General features: G+C 34.8%; 2 protein-coding genes across 6 annotated transcripts in view; one reads left to right on the top strand and one right to left on the bottom strand.

Moving 5' to 3' along the window:
* The window catches only part of IFT74 (intraflagellar transport 74), an 88,919-nt gene extending 62,880 nt beyond the window's left edge, over positions 1 to 26,039 (bottom strand). Inside the window, exons 1-8 of one of the 5 annotated variants that reach the window (XM_006101224.3) lie at positions 25,879 to 26,039; positions 20,753 to 20,894; positions 18,050 to 18,185; positions 15,893 to 15,941; positions 13,000 to 13,098; positions 12,800 to 12,860; positions 11,955 to 12,014; positions 10,772 to 10,833 (exon numbers count right to left, since the gene is read on the bottom strand). In XM_006101224.3, coding sequence (XP_006101286.1) covers positions 10,772 to 10,833; positions 11,955 to 12,014; positions 12,800 to 12,860; positions 13,000 to 13,098; positions 15,893 to 15,941; positions 18,050 to 18,185; positions 20,753 to 20,875 — 590 coding nt within the window. In that variant the 5' untranslated portion in view covers positions 20,876 to 20,894; positions 25,879 to 26,039. The remainder of the gene's footprint in view (positions 1 to 10,771; positions 10,834 to 11,954; positions 12,015 to 12,799; positions 12,861 to 12,999; positions 13,099 to 15,892; positions 15,942 to 18,049; positions 18,186 to 20,752; positions 20,895 to 25,878) is intronic. The other 4 variants (XM_006101225.3, XM_014466572.2, XM_014466573.2 and 1 more) reach the window with 4 other exon arrangements.
* On the top strand, positions 3,837 to 6,615 carry LRRC19 (leucine rich repeat containing 19). The gene is made up of 4 exons (XM_023764749.1): positions 3,837 to 3,917; positions 4,455 to 4,968; positions 5,319 to 5,507; positions 6,287 to 6,615. The coding sequence occupies exons 1-4, from the start codon at positions 3,837 to 3,839 to the stop codon at positions 6,613 to 6,615; spliced, it is 1,113 nt and encodes a 370-aa protein (XP_023620517.1).
* Positions 26,040 to 26,404: the final 365 nt, after the last annotated feature.

The raw sequence follows: 26,404 nt of genomic DNA, 5'->3' as shown, positions 1-26,404 counted from the left end.
AATTATAGAAAACCACTAAGGGTGGTACTAACATGATATATTCATACCTTTCAAACATCATTTGTTTGCAGCAGTTTTTACTGTTGACTTAAAAAATGTACATATAAAAACAAGAAGCATGAATGTCATGAGTAAAATCACTAAATGGAAAGTAACTATTAAGCAAGAAGAAATTACTCCAATAAATGGCAACTTCTAGTGAAAGATGGTATAATGAATGTTCCCATTAACTTTTACTTCTGCCCCAAACCTGACTGAAATGTAAATAAAAGGCAGGAAGGAATATAAACTCATAAGAACAAAGAGAATGAAAAAGGACGCAACAGCAATAAAACCTAGAAACTAGACAGTTAATAGTTAAGTGGAAACTGACTGGGAAAGCAAAATTTTCCTGAGCCAGCAGAGTGGAAAGCTGAGGAGCCACAGGATTTACACTGCAAAATGCCGAAATGGTCCAGAAACTGGCAGCACCAGGTGTTCTGGAAGTAGAGGAGGGGGTAGAACAGTGGTTCTCAACCTTGGCTGAACATTAGAATCACCTGGGAATCTTTAAAATCCTGATTTCTGGGCCTCATCCTCCAGAAATTCTGTTTCTTTGTTATGGGGTGGGGCCACAACAGTAGTAACAAAGAAACAGAATTTCCGGAGGATGAGGCCCAGAAATCAGGATTTTAAGAAGATTCCCAGGTGATTCTAATGTGCAGCCAAGGTTGAGAACCACTGGGCTAGAACATACAGTGGGGCCTTGACTTACGAGTTTAATTCGTTCCAAGACCGAGCTCATTAAGGAGCTTGTTAACTCAAATTACTCTGTCAACTCAATGCAAAAAATCGGCCAAGAGACAGCTGGTATTTCAAAAAACTCGTTAGTCGAAGACTGAGGACCACTGTACTAGAACATAGTTTAAAGTTTCCTGCCTGTCTCTGCCCAGTCAGGTAAAGCTCCTCTCCCACATAAACAGAAGATTAAGGCTCCCCCCCCAACCCCCCACCCCTCAGGAGAATAAAAAGGGCATCTGGCAATAAGCACAAATGAATGCAGGATCATTATGCCAAAAAAAAAAAAAAGGGAAAGTAAGTTAAGGTTTAGATACTAATTATTGAAATAAACCCACCTTTTCTACCATTCAGTTCTCAAAATGCTAGTCATTTGGCTTTATCTGTTCAGGCAAATTAGAGAAGTCATTTTTGGCCCTAGTCCATTTGCTCAGTGGTTAGAACATCAGCCCTCAGACTGAGGGGGACAGAGTTCAATTCCAGTCAAGGGCATAGGGACCTGGTTGAGGTTCGTGCAGGAGGCAACCAATCAATGTGTGTGTGTGTGTCTCTCTCCCCCCATCCCTTCCACTTTCTCTAAAAATCAATGGAAAAAAATACCACCGGTGAGGACTACCAAAAAAAGAAAAATCATTTTGGGAATCCAACTAGTCCAAGGAAAAGATCTCAAGATAATGACATTTAGGGATTCCCAAAGAAACAGTCCAGTAAGTTTTTTACTCTACAGAAATAAGACCTATATAAATGTATCCAAAGAGCTTTTTTGTTTCCCAGTCTTATCTGTAAGTTCCAAACCAAATATTAACAGATATATGAAGACAGAATGTCTCTAATATAAAGGATACTGACCATTATAAAGTGGAAAAGCATAACAAGAAGACATAGAGGCTATTAAAGGAAAAGGAACATGGAAGATACAAGACACAACTTATGCTGTAAGATACTATTAAAGAAAATTTTCACAAAACAAAAAGAGCTCTTAGAATTAAAATGAGTGGAAAAGGAAAACTTTAAGAGATTATGTAAAATTGAGGATATATTCTTGAAAGCAGAATAAAATGAAATATAGGCAATTCAAGATAAAATATTAGAAAATCATTCTAGGAGATCCAACACCCAAACACCAGATTAAAGCAGTTCTAAAGAGTAGTGAGACTTAAAAAACAAACAAACAAACAACAACAAAACAGAGAAGAAAATTATCAATGAAATAATTCAGAAAGTTTCCCAGAACTGAGGGATAGAACTTCTAGATTGAAAGCACCCACCAAGTAAGTACCCAGTTTCATGAATGAAAACAGAGTCTCAGGAAGATCCATGACACTTCAGAATATTGATTTTAAAATCTTAAGAAGAGGCAAGTTACATAAAAGGATAAAGAATTAAAATGGCATAGCATCACAGTTCTTAACAGTAATACTAAAAACCCTACGACAATGAGGCAATGCCATCAACAGTTTGAGAAAAAACCACTTCCTATTTATAACTTTACTTCTAACCAAATTATCTTTCAAGGTCTAAAAAAATTTCCCACGTATAGACCTTCTTAGGAAGCTATTGCAGAAAACTCGGTTAAAAAAAAAAAAAAAGCAGTAATCCAAGACAGGCATTCTAGAACACAGGCCTCCAACCATAAAGACAAAAGGGAATATCTCCCCATAAGGGTGGAGGGAGAGTGGAAGTCAGCAGCTGTGTAGAGGGTACAGTCCTCAGCTCCTCTAGGTTCCAGCATGGCAACAGGCTCTGGGAGAGACTTCTTTAAGCAGATTAAATATCAAAAATGCATGCAACATTGAGTGATTTGTTAAAGAAGGGCTTGGGTATAAATGCATTAAAAAAAGAAGAAAACTAAGCCCATAAAAACAACAACACAATACATTTAATTTAGTGAAAAATTGTGAGCAGGAATAGAAAAGTAATCCTGTTATATGGCTCAGACACTGATAGTTTTACACATTTGTGACACATGGAATACTCATCTAACCCAAATTATAAGTAACTATGTATGAAGACTAAAGAGACAGGAAGTATATATATTTGTTGTGTTAGAGATGAAAGTAGGAAGTGTTTGAAAGAGAACTAAAGACTCTTATCTCCCACACTTGTAGGTAAATGGATAATACCAATAAAGAATACCTAAATTAAAAAAAAAAGAAAAAAAGAAATAGCAATATAAGAATATACTACTCATTGACATGGACAACAGTGTGGTGATGATGGGAAGTGGGGGTGGAGGTGAAGGAGGGTATAGGGGAGATAAATGGTGATTAAAAAATATAAAGGAAAAGAAGAGTATACTTAAACACATATACATAAATACATATTCTTCTGGATCTTATTTTTTTAATATATTTTTATTGATTTCAGAGAGGACGGGAGAGGAAAAGAGAGATAGAAACATCAATGATGAGAGGGAATCATTGATTGGCTGCCTCCTGCATGCCCCCTATTGGGGATAAAGCCCGAAACCTGGGCATATGCCATTGACTGGAATCGAACCCGGGACCCTTGAGTCTGCAGACCGAAGCTCCATCCACTGAGCCAAACCAGCTAGGGCTGGACCTTATTTTATTTTTCTTTCTTTTTTTTAAAATATATTTTATTGATTTTTTACAGAGAGGAAGGGAGAGGGATAGAGAGTCAGAAACATCAATGAGAGAGAAACATCGATCAGCTGCCTCCTGCACACTCCTACTGGGTATGTGCCCGCAACCCAGGTACATGCCCTTGACCGGAATCGAACCTGGGACCCTTGAGTCCGCAGGCCGACGCTCTATCCACTGAGCCAAACCGGTTAGGGCTGGACCTTATTTTCAATAGATCCAAAGAGACACTTAAAAAACTGAGACACTTAAAAAAATACTGTCTTTCATTCTCCATATGAGTTTTCTAATTTAAGATTAGAGTACAGGGATGGTGAAGGAACATGTAATTGTTTCACATTTTATATAGTTTAAGAAAAAATAGATTTAAAAGGAAAGCAAAATGTCTTCAATAATCTCTGAAGTGCTAGTCACCTACTGACATGACAATACTCTCTTTTCCACCAGGCCTGCAATATGAAAGCCGCATGCATACTGATCTTGTTTTGGCCCCTCTTCATGCTAACACTTTCAGATGAAAGCCAGACTTTTAAAACAGTAAGTTTTTACAATCAAGAGAGTGAAAATATTTTCAAAGGTACACTTTGAATGTCCCAAAGTAATAAAAGAAAGCAAAAAAACAAAAAATCCAAACCAAGCCATCAAAACTAACTCTTTAGTTAGCTGGGTATGTTCAAAATCTGTGATCTCTGAGCCAGATTCTAATTTGACAAACGCAGACTTCATTTTTTAACAGAATTATTATTCATCATGTATTTCCACATATACAAATGGGAATATACCAAAAGTCTTTCTTTCTGTAATGATTATACAATAACAGTTAGAAGACACCTGTATTACAAACTAGAATCTCCCTGCTCAATAAATTATACATATCAGAATTTCCTTAATCTTCAATATTTCATCCCAATAAAGAAAAGCATCAGCTTTTCCTTTTTCAAACTATAATATTGAAAGATTAGACAGTAGATTTTTTCTAAACTATTTTCTTCCAATGTTTAATTGCTAGGATATGAAATTTAGAAAATTCTTTTAATATTTTTCTGATTAATACATTTCTTTTTTATTTTTTAGGAAGTCAAATGTAATTTCACTAAACAGAATTATTATTTGATTCCAGCGGATATCAATAAAGAGGTTACTATACTTGATCTCAGTTATAACCAAATTACTCTGAATATTACAGACACAAGTATTCTACAGATGTATTATTTACTCACTGAGCTCTACTTGATTGAAAACAGTATCATCATCTTATGTAATAATAGTTTTGGTAACCTCTCCAATCTACGAATTTTAAATATCTGTAGAAACTCCATCCACATAATTCAACAGGGTGCATTTACAGGCTTAACTAAACTACAACAGTTATATCTATGCCAGAACAAAATATTACAACTGAATCCTGATATATTTGTGCCTCTTAAAAACCTGAAACTTCTGAATCTGCAAGGCAATTTGATAAGCTATTTTGATGTACCACAACTGTTTCATCTGGAATTAATCATTTTACATGGAAATCCATGGAATTGCTCCTGTAATTTACTGAATTTGCAGAATTGGCTAAACACATCCAATGTAACATTAGGTAAGCTATCATTATTACATTAATCAAAACCAAAAATGTGATTGATTTTTGGTTGTTTTGCCCCAGAAAAGTTTCCCATTTTACCCAGATTTTCACTACAATCTTAATCGTAACATCTTTACTATTACAAACTAAACAATATATAGATACTGTACCTAGTAACTATATTTATAAAATAACTTTATAAACAGGAATGTGCATCTTTCCCTTGTGTTGCCAGGCAATATAGGAGTTTCTTATAGTATCAATAATGACATGTCAAAAAATTCTAATTTACATAATTATAAAATGTTATTAACCATATTTTATTTTCCATAATAAATCATAATTTATTCTTTCTGATTTACTAGAAAATGAGAATATCACCATGTGCAGCTACCCAGATATACTGAAATACTACAGCATCAAAACAGTACCTTATAAGGCTGAATGCTACTCAAAACTTCCTTCACCTATAACTGAAGACCTTCAGATTAATTTTCAGTCAATTAGCAATTCAACATTTAATAGCTCTTTGAACAACTTAACAAGAAATTCAGGTAATGTACCGGTATTGAATACTAACATTGCTGAAGATAGCATACTAAAAAACTAAATTAGTTCTCATTGTTTTTCTGCATTTTAAGTTACTAGAAACAATGTAAAATTCCTCATGTCAACAAAAGATTTACAAAATACTGGGTTTCCAAAACAGGCTCTGCTGGTTACCAGGCAAATGCCACTGGGCATATTATTTAACTACTTGTAGGCTTAATTTTAACTAGTAAAGTCACAATTCTCCTTTTGTTTTGTTAATCCTCACCTGAGGATATTTCTCCACTGATTTTTAGAGAGAGTAGAAGGGAAGGAGAGAGACAGAAAGAAACATCAATGTGAGAGAGACACATAGATTGGTTGCCTCCCACAGATGTCCTGTCCAGGGATGGAGGCCTGGGGATGGAGCTTGTAACTAAGGTCTGAGCCCTTGACTTGAATCGAACCCCGACCTATCAGTCTGCAGGCCAACTCTATCCACTGAGCCAAATCGCCAGGGCAAGTCACAATTCTTAAAATGTATAAATCAATAATGTTCCTAGGTGAATGGATAAACAATCCCTGTAAAGACAGGAGTTATTCTTTTACCACTGTAGGAAATAACTTTATATTTTTATTGTGTAGTTTTATTAACTTTTGCTTAAAGAAAATTATAAAGTATATTCATTTCTAATACCAATATTGGGGAGTTATTAAGATGTCTAATTTTTGTTGTCAATTTAACAAAGTATCTTCCCTCTCTCCCTCTCTCATTCTCTCTCCCTGTCTCTGTATCCTATTTAAGAACATGGACCTCTTGGAAAAAGCTGGGCTTTTCTTGTTGGTGTTGTAATGACTGTACTGGTGACCTCTCTCCTCATTTTTATTGCTATCAAATTGCCAATATGGTATAATTTTCTGCTTAGCTATAAACATCATCACCTGGAAGAACATGAAGTAGAAACCTATGAAGATGGTTTTACCCAAAATCCAAGTTCCCTTTCACAGATACCAGATACAAACTCCGAAGACACTACAGTAATATTTGAACAACTACATTCATTTGTAGTGGATGATGATGGGTTTATTGAAGACAAATACATAGATACTCATGAATTATGTGAAGAAAATTAATTTCTTTCAATTTTTGATTATTTTAAAAATGTTACCAGTTCACTGAAAGTTTAGACATGGAGATTTTCATATGTGACATACCTAACTATAGCTAGTAGAACTTCATATTAATTGCAACACATATTAATATCATAAAATTATGTTTTTCTCATTGGTATTGAAAAAGTTAGTCCAAATACCGTAACTGACACTCCTTGGTAGCTAATAGTTACAACACTATTCTCAGCAGTATTCAGAAGACTATACATACTATTTAAAAAAAAAAGCCTAAAGTAAATTATTAATTAATTAAAATAAACTGATTCTCATATTAGTTCATATATTGGATATAATACAGATAAGTTATATTAATATTTTACTTATTGGAATCAGTAGAGAAATAAAGGTTTTGGATTTATATCATAAGTCAGAGTAAGGAACAGAGATAGCTTAAACTGACAATGCACTTGGGTGGATTTTTTTATGCTCACCGAATGAATTCATGGAATTGGAAAACATTTTTTTAATGCTTCCTGAATTGGCACAATAATTCCCTGAAAACTTAGTAGCAATTTAGAGCATAGCACTATGTCCAGGCACAATCCCTAATAAATTATTACTGATCTGGGTTATAAAGAAAGATTGTCACCACAACACAGGTTATCAAAATGATCTATAAATAATCTTATTTTTAAAAATACATATTTCTGTCTCTCTTAGTGAGATTTCTATTCAAATAAGTTGTGTTGGGGCTGAGAAATCTTCAGTTGGTCCATGAACAACTGTTTGGGATCCAGATCATGGAGGAATGTTTCCCAAACTGTTTTCTAGAACGTTAATTTCCAGAGAGACATTCAGAAGTATCGACGGGGGGGGAATTTGTAAATGGTCAAATTACTAAAGAATTACTATAGGAAATACTAGGTTTAAACAACGTGAAACAAGATTCTTTACTATATAGGACTCATCTGAAACTTTACTAAGCTAAAAGCAAAGTATCAAGAATTTTCCAACCTTTCTTTAAGGTATGCCTACTAAGAGCTCATAGCACAATAAGGGTCCAAAGAACATAGTCTGAAAAACACTGGCCTTAAGACTATTATAGGAAGAGTCTAAAAGTCAATTCCTTGTAATCAATTGGCTGTAATCATAATTTTATTAATTTAATGGAAATAGTGGCATTAAAAACTGTAACAAAATCTATCATAGGTGGGAAGGTTAAATGTATTTATCTCTATCTTTTACAGGAAATATCTCTAAAACACTGAAATATATTCATGGGTGAAATGATGTTTTCGATTTTCTTCATAGTACAGAAAAGGGAACAATGGCTAAAGGTGTACATGAAGCAGGGTTGGTTGTGGAGCTGGGTCATGGGTACATAGGACTATAGTACATTATTTTATTTTTGTTCAAATTTCTCTATAACACAGTTTTTAAAATGTGTATTTACTTGGTACTTTCTTAGAAAAAAAGAGACTACAAATAATGTAGACGTTCGTTATATTCTGCAGTCATTTTAAAGTTTGTATCAATACATAAATTCAGTTCAAATGTCTATGAGGAAAACAAAAAGTGTTTAGGGTGATATACCCAGTGAAATAGAAAATGAACTCATTTATCATGCATATTTGCTTGTGTTTATCAAAGTGTTTTTAGTATTCATTAAAGAATATAAATGCTTTACGCATACTATTTCCTAATAGATATTATCAATTATATTCCATTGTTTTCGATCTCAAGTATAAATGAGATAATAGAAACATGAGGAATCTTTTTCTAAATAATCTATCATTTTACCAAATATGTCATATTTTAAGAGGCAAATATTAATATTTGAGAAACAGAATAAAATAAAATTTAAATATGAATCAGTAAAGACTACATTAATCTCTTATATTCAAGAGCCTCTTATAAATGAATATTGGGTAGTCAATAAATATCTGACTAAACAAAAATAAATAAATGGGCTTAAAATTATAATTACATATGTTTTTAAAAGATAACTAATTTTTAACTAATACCAAACTAGAAAAGTATATACAACAGAAGTTGAAGAAAATCATTAGCTCATGCAGCTGTATATAACTGAATTAAAGTCAGGTGTGTAAGAATTGTAGTAATATATCGAGGCTATATATCATAACCAACTTATTATGAATAGATGTTCAGTAATAAACCAGATGGTCATGCCATACTAAATGGTGAGATTAAAGTAGAAGAACATTAAAACAGAAGTTTTTTACACCTGCCTTCAAAAGGAATGGCATTTCCTGCTCCCTTTGAATGAGGAGTATCAAGGTAGATCTTTGTGTTAGTGAGATTTTGGTTATCTGCTTAACACATAAAATAAATCTATTCTGCTGCCTATAAAAGTAAACTTCATAAAAATAACTTTTGTTCATAACTTAAATTTCTTCTTAAAAGGTTCAGGAGAACCTATTTCATTCAGCCTCAATTACAAACTACGGATATGAAGTTTTGAAACTGCTGACACTTTTAGAACAAACTTGTATATTTTAAGAACTATTTCTTCAACCAAATGAGCCAAATAAAAATAAAAAATCTGTAACATTCTCAAACTTATAATCTGTGGTTTATCATTTAGGATGAAATATCTATGAAACATGTACATATAATATTTACAAATTTGACCTAGGTATTATGTAAGTCTGTAAATAAATGATTAAATAAATGAGGACCTACATATTGTAAATATCATAAGGACTTCAATGGGCTATATTATTTATATTATTTATATTATTCTTTAGGTACCTAGCAGAGTATCTTATATAAAGTAAATGATAAATATTTGCACTAAATAACAGAACAACAATAACAAAAAGTAAAGTTTTCATGTAAGAGCTGGGTCACCAGGAAAATGGAATATCCTTTGTACAAGGGAAGACACTTCCAGTATATGTAGTTTTTAAGACAGCATTTTACAGGAGCATCAAATAATGGAGGGGAAAGAGATTTCTTTGTTTTCGATCAACACAAGAATTGTATTTATCTTTCAAAATTTTTATTATTATATTTTAACATGCTAGTTTTCATTAAATATTTACTGTACATGCAGAGGTAACATGACAGTATATTTGGTGTTATAGAATTTTGTTAATTTTGGTAAACTATTATCCTTGCTCTCAAAGAGATTACTATTGATATATTTTTGGGACAAAATGTAGGTAGTATATGTATGTACAAAATAGCTCAACTATGTTTGCATTGCCTTAGACAATATTTAAGGTCAAAATGCAGATGAAGAAAATTATGTTAAACCATTGCCGTTGTCTGAATAGTTGCACCCTCTAAAATTCGTGTGAAAATCCTAACCCCCAAATTAAGGGTATTAGTAGGTGGGGACTTTGGAAAATGAATAGGTCATGAGGATAGAGCCCTCATGAATGAGATTAGTGCCCTTATAAAGAGATCCCAAAGCTCCCCAGACCCTTCCACCCCGTGAGGACACAGCCAGAAGGCTCCAGGCATGAACCAGGAAGAGGGCCTTCACAGGAAAGGGACCATATGGTGCCTTGATCTTGAACTTCCCAAACTCCAAAACTGTGAACAATAGACTCCTAATGTGTATGAGATACCCAGTCTATGATATTTTGTTATAGCAGCCCAAATGGACATCCACTTATTATTTTGTAGGCATTAGTGTCACTGCCATAATTCCCTTAATATTTAATCTTTAACCAGTTATATATAAATATGCACATATAATCTAAACCTATGATATGGATTACTAATATAACTATTATCAATTGGATAATATATGAGATAATGAAATACTGTAAGTAATGTGCCTTTCATTAGAACGGGGTTTAAATCTCATAATTCAAATTAGTTAAAAAGCCCAGGTTAAAATTATAAACCGTAAAGATAAGAATGTTTTGATCCATCTTAAGACTTTTAAACTCCTAGAAGTAGAAATTATAGCTATCTAATCTATACAGTACTTTTACTTGTAGAGAATTTCAGTACTTAGTAGTAAATAAAGATAATAGATGTTCAAATAATAATTTGCATTGCAAATATTCAACTTTTTTTTAAATTAAAGAGTACAACAGGGAAAAACAAGAAAATCAGTAAGGAAGTATATGACTCAGAAGTTAAACTACCTAATACAACTCACTTATAAATGTTTTATTTCTATATGGATTGTACTTACGCTTGTCTTTCTGTAAATATGATATCCATACTTTGTGTTTCTCGATCATTTTGAGCTTTAAGCTAAATAAAGAGTTAACACAAAAGTGAGGCATAAGAAATTGCCATTTTAATCAAACTATTTAAAGATTATTCAGATTATGAACTAATTGAGAGATAATTATAATAATTCTAATGCCACAAGAAAAAGTTTAAAAATATATAGTATTTGTTTCAATTAACAAATCACCATACCAGATTTTTTTTTTTTTTACGTCTTCTTCACAGGCATGGTAATCTCACGTCAAAAGTATTCATTTTGTCAAATATTCAATGTAAACTTAATTTATGAAATTAAAATCTCAAGTATTTATTGGATGTTCAACAGTTGGTTAATAATATGTTAAATTTAGACCCAACACAAATTTTATTCTTAAATAACTCAGGAGTCTACCTGAGCACTCCTAGTTGACTCTACCTGTACATATTCAGCCTAGAATTTGGACCTATCCCAAATAACTGACAAAACACATACAAAAGTTTTTACTTTTTATATTTGGCATTAAAAATAGTTTTCCAATTGGGACTTCTCCTGTGTTCTAAAAGCCAAGAATAATTTCACTAAATTATCATGCTTTTAGAATCCAATTTAGAAAAAAAGTCATTTTATAAATTCTGTTTTCATAGAACTTTGAATAAGTTGCATGTTATTTTCATCCAAATGTTTATAATTAAAATAAACTAGCTGCTAACATCTCATTTACCAATCAAAAGTAGTATTAATGTCTGGCATCATATAACTATTTGTTTTTCCCCCTTTCTTATTAAACTCTATACAGGTACCATAATATGTCCAGTGAGTACTCAGCTCCATTTGTGCAAATATTAAACCAAATTAATTTATATGCAAACTAATTTATATATAAGAAAATGTGGATGGGACTCCCTGGCTAATGCTAAATGCAGGACCGGTTAAAACATAGCCTTTTGAAAGACACTACGGTATCATCCACTTGGGAGAGCCAGTGAACAGGAAAAAAATTTTAAAAGCACAACTAAGGGAACTCAATTATAATAGTGGTATTTGGGATCAGAGTAATACCTATCTCTAAGGTCCATAGGTTTCATCAAACTATTTCTAGCTATAAATGCTTTGTTTTGGAGAATATGATCTATATTGATCTACAGCTCATAAATTTTCTTACCATGTTGTAATCATTCATTACTTCTTCCATTTCAGTATTGGTATTAAGTTTATCTACCAACTAAAAATAAAAATACACAAAAAAATACATTCTATTAGTGTATAAATTTTCTCTTATTCCATAATATAGGTATTCAATCTTACAAATAATAGTCATCTAAGTATGAATACTTTCAAGTATTTTATCTTCTAAGATAAAAACAAATATTAAGCTACCTAAGTAAGCATACACTGTGCATTTAGCCAATCAATAAACTACATTTTTAGGAATGTAAAAAAGTGAACAATAATGAACTACTACTGTTCCCGCAGATTGTACCTTGCAGAGTTTTGCCTGCTCTGAGATGTCTGAGCTTATAAAGGTCCAGAGAAGACAAAAGTTTGGAAAAGATCTCTTTTTCTCTAACTAGACTCCAGACTCTCCCCCACTTCCCTTCTCTCCCAGGGGAAGTGGATGTTAACTGATTTTAAAATTACACCAGTAAAAATTTAAAACAATTTATTAATTTTTTTATTGATTGACTTTTAGAGAGAGAAGAAGGGAGAGAGAAAAGAAAGAGAAGAGAGAGACATCATTTTGTTGTTCCACCTATGTATTCATTGGTTGCTTCTTTTATGTGCTCTAAGCAGAGATCAAACCTGCAACCTTGGCGAATCAGGACAACGCTCTAACCAGATGAGCTACCAGGCCAGGGCCACAACACTTTAATCTCTACACTTTCTATAGTTTTAATCTTTTACAATGTGCTTGTATTCACGTATTATTTGGTATTTAAAATAACACATTTTTAAGTGGTAAAAAGCAATGAAAATATTCAAAGAAAATCTTTATGAAAAAGCAAATACCATGTTGTAGTCTGCTAGTTGTCCTTGAAACTCTTTGATTTCAACAGCTAAAGTCTCAGCTCTGCAAGCATAAAATAAATACACTCATAAACACATAAACAAATGAACATTACAAATTCAGAATAAAACTCCTAAAATATATCACATTAAATGCTACCGATAAAAAAGATCTTGCATATTTGAGCTGCAAAATTACTCACCTCTTTTCATATGACAAATAAACTGAATTCTCTTGATTGTACATTTCTATTTCTTTCTGAAGTTTATTAATTTCTGTTGTAAGTTCATTTATTTTACTTCTAAATGAAAAGAAATAAGTCAGCAATACTTCTAGTCAAGAAAAGACTTTCTAATCAAACAAAAGAAAACTTTTCATAAATGTGTAATAATATAAATGGTTTTGTGAAATTTCACTTAAAAAATAACTTAAGTGGCTTATTTAAGAATGAAGTATATCCCAACGGATAAGAAGCTAACATAGATTCTCTACTCACTAAGAAAGATGACATAGGACCAGAATGGAAACCTGGTCAAACTGGTACAATCTATAGACAGAAGTAGATGCCTAACTGTCACTCTCACAGCTCCAGCTTCCCTCTAGGACAGGGTGTCTCAAGAGTAAGATGACTGACTAAATCAGGGGTCCTCAAACTTTTTAAACAGGGGGCCAGTTCACTGTCCCTCAGACCGTTGGAGGGCCGGACTATAGTTTAAAAAAAAAACTATGAACAAATTCCTATGCACAGCGCACATATCTTATTTTGAAGTAAAAAAACAAAACGGGAACAAATACAATATTTGTATTTGCATGTGGCCCGCGGGCCGTAGTTTGAGGACCCCTGGACTAAATAATACCTTGGCATGGGGTGCGGGGGCCTATCCTCTGCACTGTAGATGTTTAACGGCATCCCTACTTTGGATGCCAGTAGCATATCCTCCGAACCTCAATTATGACAACCAAAAATGTGTCTGAAAATTGGCAAATGTTCCCTGGGGAGCGAAATCATCACCAGTTGAACACTGCTCTAGAATCAAGCAAATACACAAGTAGCTAGCACTACTATTCTTTGATGCAGAATCACAAATCTTGGAGAAGGGAGGCAATGCAATAATGACAAATGGCTTTATTTTGTTTCCTTCTTTTGAATAAAAACTGTCTGGGTATCAAGAGATGCTATACAACGATGGCCTCACTTTCTCATTGATGTTAGCTTCAAGGGTAGATGGGGAAAACACACTTCTCTTTATTCTAGAAGTTTGAGAATCAAAAAGCCTCACGTAATTGAGAAACAAAACAGTCAAGAAGGACTAAGAGAGAAAAATGAACTTTTAGGACATAATAGAAGGATTAGGGAAGTGGCAATAAGAAAGAAGGTATAGATGAGGAGCAAAGAAGAAAATAAAGTAAAATGGAAAATTGGAAATAAGACAGTAGGACATCTGAGCAGAGGAAATAGGTAGGTAGGAAATAAGACATACATTCTTGATATAGAGCTGCACAGAGATATATAACAAAGCTTACGAATTCATTAAAATTAGGCCACATTTGTAACAACTCACCAAATCCACAGGGTGTCCCAAAAACATGAATACACACTTTAACTGCTGACAGCTCAATTGATGTTTCTTTCTTTTCAGCCAGACTAAGCTTTGAACAAAGAAAATTCATCCTAAAATGCTACTGGAAGTTTTAAAATGCAATTGAAGTACAAGTACTGCCTTTATAATTATTCAAAGTGTGTATATATTTTGGGGGGACACAAGGTGCCCCCCTCCAGCCCCCCCAAAAATGTATACACACTTTAACAGCTGATAACTCACTTAATTTTCACTTGTTTTCAGGTTTGACTGATTTAAAATAATAGGTGAAGCCAGAATAAGCTTCAAACAAAGGTTTATCCATTAGACTTTTTTATGAGGTTACATAAAAGATAAAGTTTATGGTACAAAACCGTCAACAGTTGACAAATTGAGGGTGCACAAATACCCAATGAAATGATTCTTTTTTTTAAAAAAATATGTTTTTATTGAATTTTTTGTTTTGTTAATCCTCAACAGAGGACATTTTTCCCATTGCTTTTCAGAGAAAGTGGAAGGGAGGAAGGGACAGAGAGAGAGAAACATCAATGTGAGAGAGACACATTGACTGGCTGCCTCCTGCACACATCCCAACCAACCAGGGGACAGGGAGCAAACCTACAATCCAGGCAAGTGCCCTTGACAGGGAATTGAACCCTCAACCCTCCAACCATCGAGCCATACCGGCCAGGGCTGTTTTTATGGATTTTTTTAGAGAGGAAAAGAGAGGGAGAGGGAGAGAGAAACATCAATGTGAGAGAAACATAGATCAGCTGCCTTCTGCATACCCCTCCACCAGGGATTGAGCTCACAACCTGGGCATGTGCCCAGGCTGGGAATCGAACCAGACCTCTTGGTGCATGGATCAATACCGAACCATTGAGCCACACCAGCCGGGCCGAAATGATTCAGGATGTTTGCAATTCCATTGCTTCGCATAATCAGCAGTGCCTGGACCAGAATGGTCATCATTTTGAAAACAGGCATTAACAACAACAACAAAAATTATTTCTGTAGATTTTTTTAAATTTTGAAAATGAACTGTATATTAATAAACACTGACTTTATAATCATGAACTGTATATTAATAAACACTGACTTTATAATCATTCAAAGTGCATATACATTTTTCAGGATTACAAATAAAAAAATATAAATATATATATATATATATATATATATATATATATATATATTCCTTTTCTTGTTAGATGTAACTGGTGACATTTCAATAGTATTTCAGAACAAGTAGTGAAAGAAGCATAAAAGGTTATTTTTATCATTAGAGATTTTAAAAGTGAACTTGAAAGATATAGCTTACATGCAAATATATAAAATTTAAAATCTCAGCCTAATTGCATTATGTATGTATTTTGTAATATAGCCAAATTATCCAAAAATTATGTTAGAACATAAAATCATTCTTATAAATCAACATATACCTAATTATTTTAATAAGTACAACAGTTAAAAATTCATGTAATGCATAGAAAAAAACACATTTATTTAACATACCGAAGAAGCCCAAGATAGTAAGATTTGTCTAAAATTTGCCTCTGGGGACCTAAAAAAAATGTTTATAAGCATTAGTATTCAGTTTGGAAATGCCACCAAAATAGCAAATCAAAAGCACAAACAGAATTATACTACACAATTCTGACAGTCCTCATGAATGCACCAATAAATCTGATAATCAAGAAGAATCACCGAACTGGAAAAGAGAACTAATATCTTACCATTATGATATAATAGAAGCTTGAGGTAAGCCCACAAAAATGGGCTTAAGACACAGGTTGACTGAATGGAAACTGGTTCTAAGAGAGTCTAGAAAAGGGCTATCAAAGAGAACTGTACGCAATAATGAAAATATTCTATATCAGTGCTGTCCAATAAATGAATTGCATGGGATTACCAGCACTTGAAATGTGGCTGGTGCTATTGGGAAACTGAAGTTTTATTTTACTTAATTTTAATTAATTGACATTTACGTAGCTACATGTAGTTATTGGCTAGCATAATGGACAGTGCAGATTTAGACTGAATTTCTCAATGCAAGTAGGAGATGATGATTTTTTCATAATTTGTCTCAGAGACTTTTTTATACACATGATCTTATACTTCAGTAGGACTACGAAAGTACTCCTAGTTAAATGTCCCAAATCTTGAGACAGATGAAGTGCCCTGCAAGGTGTGAGGTGTAAGGCTAGGGAGGTCTAAGCGGAGGAGAGGGAGAGAATGTCTTATTAGAATGGGAAATGGGACACTAGAATAGGTCAGAACAAAATCACAATAGATAGCAGTAACAATAAAAACGTTTACACAAGGCTTTGCAGTATATTGGTAGAAACTGACAAAATAATATTGGTCCTGTTTTGAAGGATAAATTAATAAAGTATAAATACTTATTAAATTATTTTTTAATCTTTATTGTTGAAAGTATTACATATGTCCCCTTATTTCCCCCCACTGATCTCTTCTAGCTCGCCCCCCCACCCCACACCCACAGGCCTTCACCACACTATTGTCTGTGTCCATGGGTTATGTATACATGTATACAAGTTCTTTGGTTGATCTCTTCCCATCCACTATCTCCCTTACCTTTCTTTACTGAATTCTTTATAGAATTTCATGTTTCTACCTTTAATGTTTAATAAGTAATATTAAACACCCAAACATTTCCATGAATAGAGTTTTAAAGACTAAACAACTACATAATTTTGACTCATTTTTTCACAGTATTGATTAACCAAGCCTTTCTAAATAATCTATTGGTTTTTAATATTTCGTGAGCTAAGTTTGTTATAATACAAGTAAGAAAATGAAGTCTCCTGAAAGGCATGACATACTATATTGTAAAGGGTATCATGATATCTTATAAATTTTGTACCAGTAAAATATCTTCATTCCTGGTAAGTCCTTTACCACAAATATAGAAAATAAAACAATTCACCATGCTTTGATATATATATATTTACATATATATATATTTACATATACACACAGACCAATTGTTTGAATCATAACATACAGTGTATTGTTAAGCCTTTATTTTATTTTATTTTTTTTTTTTTTTGCTCCTTTTGGTTATGGCTTTCTAAACACATACAGAGAAGCATAGAGAGATGGCTATAAATCTACGGTAGCCTCATTTTCTTACATATTATAATGCAGTATTAATTATTAAAAAAGTAACACATCCTGACTCACTTCTCATACACAAATATCTTAATAATGTAATTTTGATATAGAAACAATAAAAAAGTCAGAATATTTTCATAGAGTACTAGAAATCTAATTTTCATTCTTAAGCTTTTCTTCAATTTATTTCAAATTTCTTGAATTTGTAGCAAACCTCCATTTTAGAAATGAAGATCAAAATACCTCACATATGTAAACTAGAGGCCCAGTGCACGAAATTCGTGCACCTGGGGGGAGGGTAGATTCCTCAGCCTGGCCTGCGCCCTCTCCCAGACCAGGAACCATCGGGGCATGTCCAACTGAAGGCTTAGGCCCATAGGATAACTCTCCAGCTCATAATGTTATTCTCTTATTTTGTGAATCACTGAATAAGAACTGAGTAAAACTGCCTCTTTCGCTCTGTAATTCTGATTTAGTGATATTGTACTACAATATTTCTTATACAACACGTACTCATCTTCTTAAAATAGATACCTTTAATCCCAGTTTTCATTCCACTCAAACCTTGTTGTGTTACTGGACGATCTGCAACTTTAATCTGAGAAGACAGAACTCCTCCTGTCCCTATGAGGCCACCACGGGACCCTGGTCTTGCAGTTCCAGGTGATATCTAAATAACAAACAAGATTTCACTTTTAATAAACTGGAAAAGCACTGTAACTCTATTACTATTAATAATAGTGACACATTCCAGAAGAAATAGGTTGGACACAAGAACACTGTCAACAAATTCAAATGAAATTAATTCAGGCTTATTCTGAATGATCCTTGTGAGAGAATGCTAAATCTCTCCCTGGGTAATTCTTCTAAATAATTTCCTCTTCAGCTCTATGTGAGCATAATTATGACAGCTACTCAAATAACTATGCAACTTTTAAAAATATCCAGATGAAAGTGTAAAGAAAGTATAAATTAAAACTGCACACATTTAAAAAAGGAAAGAGCCCTGACCAGTTTTTCTCAGTGGTTAGAGCATTGGCCCATGCACCCACGGGTCATGGGTTCGATTCCCGGTCAAGCACATGTACCTTGGCTGCAGGTTCCCTTTCTGGTAGGGCCCTGTTCGGGAGACAACCAATCTAAGCATCTTTCTCACAGCAATGTTTCTCTCTCTCCTCCTCCTCCTCCCTCCCTTGCCCTCTCTAGAAATCAATGGAAAAACTATCCTCAGATGAGGATTTAAAAAATAAATAATTAAACATTTTAAAAATGAAATAGATATACATGTATTCAATGGAAATATATTTATGGTATGATAGTGATATATTTATTATATATTACTGAAAGTAAAAGACAAGAATGTATATATTATCATCTTCATTTTGAAAAATGCTGAAACCATCAATTATATATGCATATGTGTCAGTGTTTGTAAATAGATAGAAAAAGTCTGGAAGGATACACATCACACTGTTGACAATGTTCATGCCTGGGGTAGGAGGAAACTCTGACACTTGTTTCTATATTTTACAATGACCATTACTCTTTTAAAAACTGCAAACATTAAATAGGTAAAGCACCTGGCAAATATTAGGTGGCCAATAAATGTCAGATTCCTTTTATAAATATTTAATTAACAAGCATAAATTCTTACTAGAATAAAAAAGATATCCTAACTCAGTACTACATATGACTTTAGAAAAATCATTTCAGTATAAATTGATGATGATGATATTACCTGAAACTCTAGAAAAATCTCAAAAATGTAAAAAAAAAACACTGATTTCAACAAAATTATTCCCTCCCCAAAATATTGCTTTTGTTGTGAATTAAGCATAGGACCCAACATCATCTCTATAGTCCAAGCTATATGTACCTTATGAGGTAATAAAACCATTTGTTGTAAACATCAGAGAAATTACCATGAATATTTTGGTGTATTCACATCTTTCTGTGTACATATAATTTTATATTAAATTACATCACACTTGTGTTTTTTTTCAATTTAATACTGTATTATATTTTATTTTCTAAAATGTGCTTTAAAAAAATTTTAATGGGTACCTAATAGTTTATGATAGGGATAGACATAATTTTTTATTATTCATCTGTTGTAAACCCATTTAGGTTAGATTCAAATTTCACTATTATAATTATAATGAAAATGTAATGATTATCTTTATAGGATATTATTCTGCTTAGAATTATCAGTTTATAAAGTTAATGCATTTTGTTCTAATATATTTTTCTCTTACTGATTCACTTATTTATGACACTCTCTATCTTACATATAAGCTCTTAATATTTGTTAGAGTTCGTTTCTAGACTGCTGTGGCAACCAGAACATTGTTTTACTTATTATTTATAATATATTTTTATATTAAACTATTGTACCTTCTTATTTTTGTTTTTTAGTTTTAGATAATTTTAGTTTTATAATGATATCCCCCCTATGCACGCGTGCGCGCGCACACACACACACACACACACACACTACCCCCAGAAGAAATCTCATTGAATTTAGATTGGTTTATAACTTTAATACAGAAAGAGCTCTTAAATATTCTGCACTCTATGTATGACATATATATTGCAAATATTCCTTTACCAATTTGTCATTTTTCTTTTAGTTGTTCAATAGTGTTTTCAATGTGGTAAATTAAAATATAAAAATACCCTCTTTTTCTGTATTTGTGTCATTTTATGAAGTCTTAGCCCATACTAAGTTTATATGAAATACTTGCCTATATTTTCTTCTAGTACATTTATGACTTCCCTATTTTTAAACATAAAGTTTCTAACACATCTAGAATTTTGAGTGAGGAAGGGATCAATTTTTTAAAAACAAATGGTTTTTAGTCATTTGAATGAACTACTGAATACTCCATGCTTTTTCAACTAATTTGAAATGCCACCTTAGTCATTAATTAAATTCTTACATGTCTTGATTCTGTCTCTGGTCTATCCATTTCATTTGATTTTGACACCAATACACTACAACATTTGAATACTTGTAGTTTTAAAATACATTTGAATATCAGCATGAGCATGCCTCTTCTCTCTACAGTGTCTTTCAGACATTGTCCCACATTTATACTTCTCATCATTTTAAAAAGCAAACATATAGTCTGTTCATAAAGTAAAGAAAGAGCAAAGAAGAATTTATTATTATAGACAGGCTTTCCAACTTTACCAAGATATATGAACAAGAATTCAATAGATTTGTTTTAAACTTACTCCAGTTGCCACTCGAATATTTCCTGATGGGGGTCGGATTCCAGAAGGAGGCCTTCCTATCAACCCAATTCCACCTCGTGAAACAGGGCGAGCTGCTGCTGGAGGTTTGTGATTACTGGCCATTGTTTGTTCACTTTTACCACTGTTTAGAAACAAGGAATAGTTCAATTCTCCTTTGATATCATCTATAGCTAGACACTAGTGACCCACATAACCCTTCCTTCAAACATTTAATCCACAATGGTTTTTCTTGTAAATTGCCATTCCAAGTATTACTATAAGGCTGAGCCTGATTTGATTTTGTTCAAATTTGACATTAATGTCCCATTTAGAACCATGAAATCATTTACTACAACATGACTTCCTCATTTCCCTATCTATATATAAAAGGCTAATATGCAAAGTGTCACCTCAGGAGTTCGACCGGAGACTGGGAGTTCGGTCGCTCGCTATGACATGCGCTGACCACCAGGGGTGGCATGGAATGATGGAAGGCCCCGGCCCGCAGCCAGAAGGCCCTGATCAGCTCTGATCGCCAGCCAGGCCTAGGGACCCCACCAGTGCATGAATTTCGGGCACCAGGCCTCTAGTTATCTTATCAAAATACAAAGCCCTCTAGTTATCTCTCTCATGCTCTTATCCCATAGGCCAGTAAGTTTTCTCTCTCCTGACATATCCAGCCTCTTTCTGATCTCCTAATCTTTTCTCTGTGCTTTCTGGTCCATGATTGACTCCCTTATATTCTGAATCCTGTTATGAAGTACTTCCATTTACTCTTCCCTTTAACAAAATATTGGCTTTCCCAAAAGCACTTTTGGTAACGCAGGCTGTTTTAGCTTCCAGTGCTACAATTCCAAAGTTAAGAAAAAGTGTGTGGCATTCTCCTTGCTTTCCAATGTCACTTTCAAAACATTATTCTTCCTCCCTTGCCTGTGTTTCTCAGTGGTTAGAGCGTCGGCCTGCACACTGAAGGGTACTGGCTTGGGTTCCTGAAGAAGGGCCCGTACAACTGGGTTTGATCCCTGGCTCCAGTCAGGATGTGTGCGGGAGGCAACCAATCAATGTGTCCTCTCACATCAGTGTTTGTTTCTATCTCTCTCTCTCTCCTTTCCACTTTCTCTAAAAATCAATGGAAAAAATATCCTCGGTTGAGGATTAATAACAATAAAAAAATTATTTTTCCACGTATTTTAAATTTAAACAGAATTCTCTTCCTTTGAGGACCAGGGAATACAACAACCATATTGCCTAGGATCTTTCCTGGTTGTTCTTATCTAGGTACCTCCTACTCTCTCCCCCAATTTCAGTAAGGTCTTTATACCTAGTGTAGTCTATTCCAGTCCCACTAACATCCTGGTTCTTTCATATGGATACTGGATTCAATATCTAAATTCTAGTTTCACAGTTTCCTCACCTAAATTTTGGTAATCATCTCAACTTCATTTCAGATACCATGGCCAGACCAGGAGCTTGTCACCATCTGGAATTACTTAATCTCAAATATTTTAAGTGAAATACTTCATTCTCTGACTTCCATCTCTTCTTCTACCCCTTTGTCATCTTTATTCTCACTACGCCTCTCTTTAAACAATTTCCTTAATTCACTCATTCTCTCCCAGTTTATCAACCCCTTCCTTTACTCATCAGAATATTATTTAAGTTTTTGGCTGATATTTTAGAATAACACTTTTCAAATTATGAGTCATGACCTATTAGTGGGGTTGTAAGAACAATTTGGGAGATGTTTTAAACATGAAATAAAATAGAAAATGTAAGCGTTCATTGCACATATAGGAAGGATATTGTTTCATTAAATTTTTGTTTCAGTTATATTTATATAAATTTACACATATATTTGTTCTGGTCTGTAAGGATGTAAAATGTATGCCCTGTTATAGGTCATGTTCAAAAGAGTTTTAAAGAAATTGATCTAGAGAGAGAAAATGGAGAAAAAGAGTGCCCAAGACTCTACCTGGAGAGATGGTATTAGAGACTAAAAATGAAGGCCAAGAAAACAAATAGAAAAACTCAGAGTATGTGTCAGAGATCCCAAGAGAAAGCAGGAACGATCACCCAGGCCATTACTGTTGGGAATTCAGATAAGATGAACACTGAAATGTCCATTGAAATCCCCATCGAAAAAGCCATTAATGACCTTCACTTCTCTACACTAAACTACTGTCTTATAAGCACCATCAATTATTTCATATCCTTGAACTTTCCTCAACTAATCTGGCAAAATCAGAAATTCCCCTCCACATCCAACCTAGACTACTGAACATGGCCGGTAGAAATCGTAACTATAGCCTGGAATACTGCAAAGTAACAGTCACCAACACTTAGCTGTACCCTCATCTCAGAAAATTTTATTTATCCTTGATAAGCAACTTTTCTCGTAAATGATTCCAACCCTTAGCCATTTTCCTATCTATACTCTGTTTCTGCCACTCTCAGCAGATGACTCAATTTCCTACTCATCTGACAAAATTAGGACCTGAAATCCATCATGTTTGGAGTACATGCCCTTGTTTAAGATTAATCTCTATTCTGACTTACCCTCTTGATTCCATCTTCTTTGGGACATTAGACTTCCTTTCCTTGTCCCCTCTGCTCCTATCGCAATCTCCTTTGGAATTATCCTATTTCATCCTATATCTTTAAACTTTCTTCATTCTTTCAGTCTGTTATGTTCAATTATTTCTTAACCTTAAAAATTAATTTCTTGATCCTGAAACCACTTTTAACTCTGTCCCATATATCCTATTCCTATGAATCCAAACTCTAAAGAAAAACTTATACCCACTATTCTCTACCTTGTTAATTTCCACTATCTCCTCAATTTCTACTATTCCATTCAAATGGCCCCGGCCAATGCAGCTAGGGATGTAAATGGCATCTGTTACTGGTGACCCCTCCTACATGAAACCATTTCCATGACACTCCCCTCTTCTGGTCCCCCTTTTTCAGATCTTCCTCTTGGTAACACTTCTAGTCACACAAGTCAGAGACTCAGTCCTTGATTTCTTCTTCTACTTTATTTCCCAATGCTAATCACACAGTCCTACTGACTTTATTCGTAAATGTTTAACATGTACCCTTTCTCTATTCCTATAGCACTGTTCAGGGCCTGATGGACTCAAGTGGATTATTATACTGGTCCGCTTGTCTAACACACATCTTGCCTGTTATCTTCCCTAGAAATCCTTCCACAACTAGTCCATCACCACCCCCTCTTAAATTTTAAGTTATAGACTTGTCCTATATGCTACTATGCATCCTGGGCATATCTCTATCCCAGTATCTATCACACCAATTGAAATTATCTGCTTAAGCATTTCTCTCCCTTGAGGACAAGCCCTGGCTCTCATTCATCTTTAGGTCCCCAGTATCTACTAGTATAACAGCACCAGGCAAAAACTGTTCTCCTTTGGTTTTTTAAATCCTTACCTGATGATATTTTTCCACTGATTTTTAGGGAGTGGAAGAGAGAGGGAAAGAGAGAGAAACATTGATGTGCGAGAAACACATAGATTGGTTGCCTATTGCAGGAGCCCTGGCCAGGGCCAGGGAGGAGCTGCCTGCAACCAAGTAAGTGCCCTTGATCAGAATTGAACCTAGGGCCCTTTGGTCCGCAGGCCTAAGCTTTATCCCCTGAGCCAAGCCGGCTAGGGCTCTGTTCTCCTTTGTATTTCCTGAATTTCCTCCCACATTTAGGCATTATAAATTACAAAACTTTACTATATTATTAAAAAAGAAACGAACTGCCCTAGCTGGTTTGGCTCAGTGGATAGAGCATTGGCCTCCGGACTTAAGGGTCTCAGGTTCGATTCCAGTCAAGGGCACATGCCTGGGTTGCAGGCTCAATCCCCAGTGGGGGGCATGCAGGAGGCAGCCGATCAATGATTCTCTCTCATCATTGATGTTTCTATCTCTCTCTACCTCTCCCCTCCTTTCTGAAATCAATAAAAAAAAAAAGAAACGAATCATTTCTTGAACTAAAACGAATTCTCCGTTTCTATACTCCATGCCCACTTCTTGGATTGCTTTTATTCTATAATCTTTCATTCTTTTTCTTATAACTCTATGTTGATGATCATAAATCAATGTCTCCAGGTGTGTCCTTTAAACTGGGCATCAATTCTAAATTTTCAACTGTTTATTGGAAATTTCTACTCAGATATCCCATTATCACTTTGAGTATGTTCACACCAAACTGAAAATCTTCCCACTCCAACTAGCTCTATGGTTCTATTTCCTTGCCATTTTGAACTATGTGGACAAAGTAAGAGAGTTATTATTATTTCAAATGGAAAAGGGAGTTTTATGAAATAACTTTTTGAAAGGCAGACAAGGTCTATGGTCAAAATGATCTCTCCCAAAGAAAGCTAACACAATAACCCTTTGTTTCCAGCAGAATTACTCAACCTTACTCTAGCTTTCCTGATAACTTTAAGAAAGTGTACAATCGCCCAAAGTGTTGCTCAGTGGTTGAGCATGGACCTATGAAATAGGAGGTCATGATTGCATTCCTGGTCAGGGCACATGCCAGAGTTGCCACTGGAGCCCCAGTAGGGGGCGTGCAGGAGGCAGCCTGTCAATGATTCTCTCTCCCTCTGAAATCAATAAAAGATAAAGGATGCAAACTTCAGCTGACAGTTACCACCAGTCCTATATCCCCTCTGGGGGTGTATCCTCCGCTGTAAAACAGAAGGTGGCCACAGCCTCTATCTTGCAGAACTGTTAAAATTGCAGGTAGCATATACAAAACACCTGGCTCCTAACTGTGATTACTATCGTTATCGTCCCTAAAGCAGCCATTTTAACACATATAAAGGAGCGTTAAATTGCTAAGTCCCTCCTGCTATCAAGGACAGACATAAACCTATTATTTTGAGTAACATCTCTGAACCCTAAGAATTTTTTCTTCGAGGCTCTTGCATCCTTCCCAGTGGTCTCGCCTTGGCAGGTCTGCTCAGGGGGCAGGGAGAGGTCTCCGTGCGCTCTTTGGCCTGGCGGCAGGCCTGAGAATAACTAAAAAACGGAGATCGCATTTGTTTTGTTTGAGCGCATCAGCATCTCCAAGGCGAGATAATAGGTCCGGAGGGAGGGGACTCGGGATTTCTCACCTGTGCCGGCGCGGCAGGAGGGAGGTCGGCAGGCTCGGCTAAGCCACCACCGGGAGCACCACGCCGCCCCAGGAACGCGCCCCTCGCCCACCCAGGCACAGCTTTCCTGGGTCCGCAGGCCTGAAACCACTGCAGGCTCCGCGCCTCTGCGTATCCCGGCAACGGGGGCGGGGCGGAAGAGGCCCCTCCTCCTGACTGGCCAATCCTTGGCCTCGACTCCTAGTACCTCCTAGCCAAGCGAGAGTTAAAAGTTCTCGCGATATTTGAGGACCTCCAGACTTTTCTGCAAAGAATGGAAGACCGCAAGTTGACTGGGAGAGAATATTTTTTATTTGAAAACCTGGTGGGTTTTGTTTCAAATAATCAGAACAACCGCTCCGATTGTGTGCCTGACCTGTACTCACAAATTTTATTACATCCCTTTGTACTCTCCGGTCTGTTACCTTGTAATACGTCGTTTTGTTCTAATGTTTTGATTTTTTTAGAGAGGAAGGAAGAAGGAGAGATGGAAACATCTCTGATGCGG

Source organism: Myotis lucifugus, unplaced genomic scaffold (genome assembly GCF_000147115.1).
Source record: "Myotis lucifugus unplaced genomic scaffold, Myoluc2.0 scaffold_346, whole genome shotgun sequence".
Taxonomy (NCBI): domain Eukaryota; kingdom Metazoa; phylum Chordata; class Mammalia; order Chiroptera; family Vespertilionidae; genus Myotis; species Myotis lucifugus.
This window is presented reverse-complemented; position numbering and strand designations above follow the sequence as displayed.

Coding starts and splice junctions, on each gene's coding strand:
- LRRC19 (XM_023764749.1), top strand. CDS start 3,837: ATGAAAGCCGCATGCATACTGATCTTGTTTTGGCCCCTCTTCATGCTA. Junction 4,969..5,318: donor CACATCCAATGTAACATTAG/GTAAGCTATCAT, acceptor CTGATTTACTAG/AAAATGAGAATATCACCATG. Junction 5,508..6,286: donor CAACTTAACAAGAAATTCAG/GTAATGTACCGG, acceptor ATCCTATTTAAG/AACATGGACCTCTTGGAAAA.